An 8,080-nucleotide genomic window follows, 5' to 3' on the forward strand; every position below is an offset into this window, starting at 1 on the left:
CAGTTTGTTAGCTATACTCTTGTGATCTTCCAGTCATCTGATTCGTGGCTCGGCGGTGTGGAGGAACCTCTGACCGGCTTCACTTGGCGGGGTGGTTGTGAACGGGAGACCACGGGCATCCAGGCGTGGAGCGATGTGTTTGTAGTGGAGAAACCAGATCACAGCAAGGTCTGTGTCACAGCATCTTCTAGGCTGTTCCTTTTAAAATGTGGTGTGGGTATGTGTGTATATGTGTATAGCGTGAAAAAATGTTTCACCCCGTACTGATTTATTTATTTTTTGTTAACTTAAATTTGTCAGATCATCAAACAAATTTAAATATTTGACAAAGTTGACACATGTAAAAACAGAAATGTGTTTTTTAAGTGAAGGCGTTTATTATTCAGGTGAAAATACAGACCTATATAGCCCTGTCTGTAAAAGTAATTCCTCCTATGCCATCTTTGTAAAGCTGAGTTTAATTTCTCTAGCCACACCCAGGCCTGATTACTGCCACACTTGTGACAAATGGTGAAAAATGGAACATTGGTAAACCTTCCCAGGAGTGGCTGGACAAGAACTGAACAAAATTGCTCTAAGAGCTCAGTGACGACTCACAAAAGACTCCAGCACAACATCCAAAGTAGGTCTGACTTGCCTCAGTTACTGTCAGTGATACCGACTATGGAATGGAGCAATTGTCAACCACCTAATCTACCTACCACACAACTTGGATCTACCTGAATGACATTCTGATGTCTGTAGTGTAGCATAGGCGGATGGTAACAAAGAGAGGGAAGGTATTCCAAACTGATGGGATCGCATTACCAGAAGGCAGCATTGCAGACATCGAGGGCAGCTACAGGCACCTGGGAATCTCATAGGCAAATGGGAAATGGGAACCACAAAGAGGCCGCTAGGAAAGCTGCAACCACCAAGTACCAGCAGAGTGTAAAGCAAGTTCTGAGGAGTAAGCTTCATATGAAGATCAAGATCCCGGCAATCTACACTTACGCCCTGCCAGTGATTAGTAGCATCAGAAACCCAAGACGGAAGAGGAGTAAGGAGAAGAAGTAAGGATGATGGAACGGCAGGCCACTACTTGGCCACTGTCAGAAGAAGTGTCTGACATCCTGTCAGTGGGTGGACAAAACTGGACTGAAAGACAGCACAGAGACGCTAATCATGGCAGCACAGTAACAAGCCATAAGTACACGATCCATAGAGGCTAGGGTCTAACACACTAGGCAAGACCCCAGGTGCAGAATGTGTGAAGATGCCCCTGAGACAATCCAGCACATAACAGCAGGGTTCAAGATGCTAGCACACAGGGCATGCATGTAATGCTACAACCCAGCAGGCATATTATACAGGAACACCTGGGCTGAGAATGACCTGGAAGTCTCAAGGTCAAAATGAGACATGCCCACTAGGGTCGTCGAGACCTAAGATCATGTGGGGACTGCCAGATACAGACAGCCAAACTGGTGATGGCTAACCAACCGTACATAATAGTCGTGGACAAGCAGAGGAAGACAGCTGTAGTGATTGATGTAGGTATACCAAGTGATATCAGGGGGCTGAGAGAAGAACTCAAGAAGATGTCGAAGATGAAGGCAACAGTGGTCCTAGTGGTAATCGGAGTACTCTCGTTACCCCCCCCCCCCCCCCAAGCTGGGCAAGTGACTCCAACAGATCACAGGAACAACATCCTTAAGCGCACAGGCCTCTGGTAGAGGACCCAAGCTTGAAGGAGAAATAACGCCCTTGGGGGAGAGGGAAATTTAAAAAATATATATATTTATTTGTATGTATGTGGTGTGATGTTTTTATTTTTACATCATTTTTCCACAGGTTGCAGTTCTACTAATAGACACACAGGGAGCGTTTGACAGCCAGTCTACCGTTAAAGACTGTGCCACACTATTTGCCTTGAGCACCATGACCAGCTCTGTGCAGGTCAGTCATCTTTTTTATTTCTAGTATATTCTAGTTGTCACATAAGAAACTCTTTAATTCATTGTGATAGTATAACAATAGAATATACATTTTTATCTAGAAATTATGGCATCAACATTATGTGTGTTTCAGGTGTACAACCTTTCCCAGAATGTTCAGGAAGATGACCTTCAGCATCTCCAGGTCAGTATCAGCCTGCAAGACAGCTTTACTATTTCTAGACTGAATCCTATAGCATAAACCCAATTCTCCAAAAAGTTGCTTCTGTTCATCTGGACATAGCGTTTTGTGAGAGAAACGTTTCGTCACTCATCCAAGTGACTTCTTCAGTCTCAACTGACTGCAGGTTTCCCCAACCTTATAAACAGTACATTTGCATAATGACTGAAACCAGCCCACTGAAGGAACAATGGGCTGAGAGGTCAGTCAGCTGAGACTGAAGAAGTCACTTGGATGAGTGACGAAACGTTTCTCCCACAAAACGCTACGTCCAGATGAACAGAATAAACTTTTTGGAGATTTACTTTCCTAGATGATTGAGAATGCATCAAGACCCCATGAACCCAATTATTTAGGTTATTTCTTATGTTACGTTATTTCAGCAACAATTAAATGCATCAAATTAGATGCATTTAATTGTAATGATTTGAGTAATTCAAATAATTTGATTATAAAAAAATACTTGACAGAGCTGTGTGTTAAATGATGTGTCATTTAACACACAGCTCTGTTGTGTGCTAATGTGTTAAACGATGTAAATGCGAGCGTGGGTTGTACTAGACCATATTTATTTAGGCTTTCATTAAAAACGTTTTACGTTGAAAGTGAAATAATATCAAATGTTGTTGTCATTTTAATTGCGTTAATATTTAAACATATATAAGCTTTTTCACAAGCCAATAAAAAAGTATGGTTCAGTAAACCTGAGGGTCGTTAGATTGGACACTGAACTGTTATTAATATAATTTAACATCTACACATCAGCAGCACAAAAACCTTGCATCAACCCACATAGCAAAATTCGTATGGCCCGGATCTGGCCCACACAATGTGCTTACACATGGCCCACATACCGCAAAGAATGACGGCCCTTTGGTGGCCCAGACCTGGTTTGCCAGAGGTGAACCACACATGTAGGTAGAGTGGTGGCACCATGATCGGAAGGTCGGGGGTTCGATTCCACTGAACAGCTACCCTGAGGTACCCCTGAGCAAGGTACCGTCCCTACACACTGCTCCCCGGGCGCCCAATGGCTGCCCACTGCTTCACTGAGTGAATGGGTTAAATACAGAGAGGAATTTCCCCACGGGGATCAATAAAGTACACTTTCTTCTTTCTTCTTTAAACCTCACTAGGTTTTGGATAAAGTGTATACTCACAAACCTGTCAAATCTGCATTTGAAACGTTTGCTACCATATAGGGCTGGGCCATATCATATTGTTCACGGTAATACCGGTATAACGTTGGGCAATGATAAGAAAATGAAATATCGCGATAGAATATGGGTAAAACGCGCATGCGCAGTGCCTTTGTTTTTATATGCACATGGCGGAAAAAGCATGGTGGCGACGGAGTATGAGAAGGGCGAAAGTGGATCGTTGAATGAAACGGATGAACCAGAATTGGTTTGTAAAAATGCTGCAACTTCAGTGGTGTGTAACTGGTTTAGCTTTCATCCGTCACATACACAACAAAGCACTATTTTTGGTAGAGCATGCTAGCGCGCCGTCGTTATTACCATTTTTTTTTTTTTGGAAAATATGGCACACTTAAAATCAATCCTTTGATTTTTCTGAAAATCGACAGTGCCCTTATAATCCCGTGTGCCTTATGTATGAATTCTGGTTGTGTTTACTGACCTCGAAATGATTTTATGCACACGGTGCTCGAAAATCAGTCAAATGTTTTAGTACGACTTTGCTAAGCTATGAACCCGCACCGCTTGATGGATTGTCGGAGCATTACGGCTATCATAGGCAGGCGCCTCGCGGAGTGATACGTTCTGCGCTGTGTGTATAACGTCTTTTTATGTTTTGTGGATATTATACATGGTTATGCTGAGGATATGTCGGCCAATTTCCACTTGAAATGCCTTTTGGTTAAATTGTCAGCAAGGAATTTGCATTTGCTCTGTAAAATTTTTATATAACTTTAATGCATATAAAAAACAGCTGCTTGTTTAAGTGAAAATACATTGATGTTTGTTTGTTTTTTTGCACTAATAAAGTTGTGGAGTTGTAAAGTGTTTTGTCTAGTGTCAATTATATTGTCAGTTATATCGTTATCGCAAATTTTCAAATGTATATCATGATAATATTTTTGGTCATATCGCCCTGCTCTATTACCATAGCAGTATAGTATTGCAACATGGCATTTGGGTCTTCTTACTAAAATGGGAAAATAGGAACATAAATAGTGCCACCATTGCCAGACCTGGCCCACATCTGGTTGACATACACCCACCCATGACACCAGTCAGTCAGAAGTGCCAGCTTGATGCCGGATCTGGACCAGATCTGGGCCAGACCTGTCTGTTATGTGGGAAAGCACAGGGTAGACTTCAGAATGCTCAGTTTTCTTCATAGCAGCCACCACATTCCTTTAAAGTCTTTTAAAGGCTTGAAGACACAAACTCACTCATTCCCTGCACACTTAAACTTGCAGACACACATGCACAAAAACTCATAATATGCACACACCCCCTTTCAGAGCTCTTTTTTTTCAAAGCTGCCTTTCAGAACTCTGATTAAAAGATGGAATAATCAAGAGATTACTCGATTACTAAGATAATCAATAGCTGCAGCCCTACATCATATCCACGCATGAAATGGACAAGCAGTTTATGAAAGCTGCAGTCTCTCTAAACAAGATAAGGTCAAATTTTTCTGTGACAAGAATCAAAGAAAAAAACAAACACCAAATGAAAAAATAATTGTTTAGCACTCTTTTTAAAAATCACTACAACAGCATAGGAAATGGCCCAGAAAGGTTAGTTTTTTATGTGCTTCTTTTCTCTGACCCTCTGCCTCCCACTGAAGTATCCCTCTGAAGTTTAAGAGAAAATGACAATTTTTCCATCGTATAGATCTCTTGTACAGAATGTATCCAATCTTCCATCGTTGGTGGTTCAAGCTTAAGCCATTCCCTTGTAAGAGGCTTTTTACTTGCGGCCAGTAGGATATACAAGAGTCTATTATCATTGGAATTCAATTTATCCACTGGTACATTACACAAAAATATGGTCTCAAAGGTTAAAGGAAAAACAAATGAAAACACATTTTGTAGATGTTCATGGATTAGAGACCAATACTGGCGAATAACTGTGCAATCCCAAAAAGATTTGGAAATGGTTAGCTCCATCTCCCCCACATCTCTAACATGTGTCACCAGTTCCCCAATATCTTTGTTAAGCAGGGGTGATGAAAAATCTCATAATTCTTTTCCAGCAAAATTCACGCCAAACATTAGACCCAGTGGTAGCCCACTATATCTTGCATGTGTGGTCCCAACACTCCTCTGTAATTGACAAATTACCTCTTTTTCCCACATTGCTTTAATATACACAGTGCTGTCGTTTTTACACCGCAGGATGCTGTTATATAATTTGGAAATAATTTTACTTTGCACTCCAGATTTGGTTAATAATAAAAATGTTTCTACAAATTGTAATTCGTTTAGGTTCACTTTTAATTTTTGATTAAAATAATTTCTGACCTGTAGATATCTAAAGAAGTTGTCTGAACCTAAATCATGTTTACGTCTTAAGAAGCTGAAAAAAAAAAAAGCTCAAAGCTTTGGAATGCCCCCTTGTGGACAAATGAATAATAATTAGTTATACCTTTTGAAACCCAGTTCTTGAATCTATTATCGTAATGATTTGGGGTAAAATCTGAATCATATGCACACCATCTTAAAACCTTGGAGCCCTTTTCCAAACCGCGAATTCTTATTACTTCTTTCCAAGCAGATATCATTATTTGTAGTATAGGTTCGTCTGCCACGTTTATGTCCGATATTAAAGCTGTAACTGGTATTCCTTTAACTATTGTTCCTTCAACATCTTTCCATCCGGCGTGTAATCTGGACAACAGAGACATATCCATGGTCTTAACTGAGCTGCACAATAATATTCTCGTAGACAAGGAAGCCCACGACCTCCCTTTTCTTTCTTTAGTTTGAGTGTTTTATATTTAACTTTAGCTTTTTTCCCATTCCAGATTTTGACAATCCAGTATTTTGACAATATTCTATCCCATGCCACAAACTGTTTTTGTGGTATGGCAATCAGTAAAGACTGAAACAAATACAGCAGTCGGGGAAGAATATTTAATCTGATTGATTCGATCCTGGAGTGTAGGTCCAGAAACGGAATGGTATTCCATCTTTGTATATCTGATTTTATAGATTCATTTATCTGGGCATAGTTGGCACTGAACATTTTGGTGAAGTCACGGTGTATTACCAACCCTAGATACCTAATGCTATCTGCATCCCATTTCCATTTATAGCAATTCTTAATTTTGACTGGTGGTTCATAGTTTACAGTTAATACCTGCATTTTATTTACATTAACCTTATATCCCGAAAAAGAGCCATACTCTGATAGCATGTCCATGATTTGGGGGAGTGCCTGTAAGGGAAAGGATATTGTTAAAAGTAAGTCGTCAGCAAGTAGTGCTAATTTCTGTTCCCCTCCTGCCGTTCTTACTCCAGTTATATCCTGTCTCTGCCTGATCCATTGACTTAATGGTTCTATAAACAAAGCAAAAAGCAGTTGTGAAATGGTTCTTTATTCTATGTATAGTCCTCTCTGCTTGTTGCTTCCTAAGTTTAAGAAACAGGAGTCTTAATGATTTCCTCCCTACCTCGCATTGACGTTGTTTAATAAAAAGACGTTTTTTCTGTATGTCCATTGTGTTTAGATTATCTTTCTTTTTTTTATTATATCAGATTTAATATCATCATTCAGCGTCACAGAGTGTAGATGTTGTAGCTCTAACAATTTGTCTTCTAATTGACAACGGTTTTCCCACCTTGATTTTATAATGTAAGAGGATATACTAATTATTTTTCCTCTAATCACTGCCTTCAATGCATCCCATAATATTCCCGGAGATACCTCCTCATTTTCATTATACTCTAAGTAAGTTTCTATTTCTTTTTTCAAACTCTCTTTAATATTTGGATAATTTAAAATGTTTGAATTCAACCTCCATAAGGTTAATCTATTTTTGCTATTCAGGCAGATATCAAGATAAACCGGGTTATGATCTGAGATGGTACAAGCGGCTATTTCACAGCTTTTAATTCTAAATACATAGTTCTTAAACACGAGAATATAATCTAGCCTAGAATATACGTTTTGCGGAATTGAGAAATGGGTGTACTTTCTATCATTTGGATGAAAATCTCTCCACACATCTAGTAGTCCAAAATCGTCCATAAAATGCACCATTCTTCTTCCACTATTCCTCTGATCACCTTTTCCGTTTGAAGAATCTAGTTTGACATTTAATGTGACATTAAAGCAAATGAAAATTCCCTGACTCCTTGTTGTTGCCAATTTCAAAATCTGCCTATATAAGGACTAGTCACTGCCTGGGGGAATATACACATTTAAGAGAGTAATCATGGTACCCTCAGTCTTACCTGTTACCAATATATATCTACCTTATATGTTCATAATTCAAAGCTGAGGATAACAGAATCGCCACCCCCCTTCGCCTCCCATAACTATGAGAAGAATAGAAGGCATGTTTGAAACCTTGTTTGTTAAGTTTTGCCTGGTCTTTGTCAGCTAGATGTGTTTCCTGCATCAGAACAATTTGGGCTTTGTCCCTTTTAAACTTAGATAGGGCTTTCCACCTTTTCACTGGACTATGTAAGCCATTAATATTAATTGACAAAATTTTTATTAACCTGCTACTCATCTAAATTGTAATTTTCTGTGATTATTATCTGCACACCCTTGTAAAAACTAAACATAAAACATATGAAAAAAAGTTTCATCAGAAAGGAACAGAAATCAAAATAAAATCTTAACTTCCGAGGTAGAGGTCCCTGAAATGGACCCTGCTTCACCTCGAGAGGCAACTTCCTCATCAGTCTATGAAGGAGGCTCTCGATGGCTTAGGCCTCACC

At 39.5% G+C, this 8,080-nt stretch overlaps 1 protein-coding gene across 2 annotated transcripts in view; it reads left to right on the forward strand.

Moving 5' to 3' along the window:
• The window catches only part of LOC102201770 (atlastin-2), a 36,349-nt gene that overhangs the window by 13,769 nt on the left and 14,500 nt on the right, over positions 1-8,080 (forward strand). For both annotated transcript variants that reach the window (XM_005747109.1, XM_005747110.1), the window contains exons 3-5: positions 34-168; positions 1,834-1,938; positions 2,071-2,121. In XM_005747109.1, the coding sequence (XP_005747166.1) occupies positions 34-168; positions 1,834-1,938; positions 2,071-2,121 (291 nt within the window). The remainder of the gene's footprint in view (positions 1-33; positions 169-1,833; positions 1,939-2,070; positions 2,122-8,080) is intronic.

This window comes from Pundamilia nyererei, unplaced genomic scaffold (assembly GCF_000239375.1).
Source record: "Pundamilia nyererei isolate P.nyererei 1_Seehausen unplaced genomic scaffold, PunNye1.0 scaffold00189, whole genome shotgun sequence".
Classification (NCBI taxonomy): Eukaryota; Metazoa; Chordata; class Actinopteri; order Cichliformes; family Cichlidae; genus Pundamilia; species Pundamilia nyererei.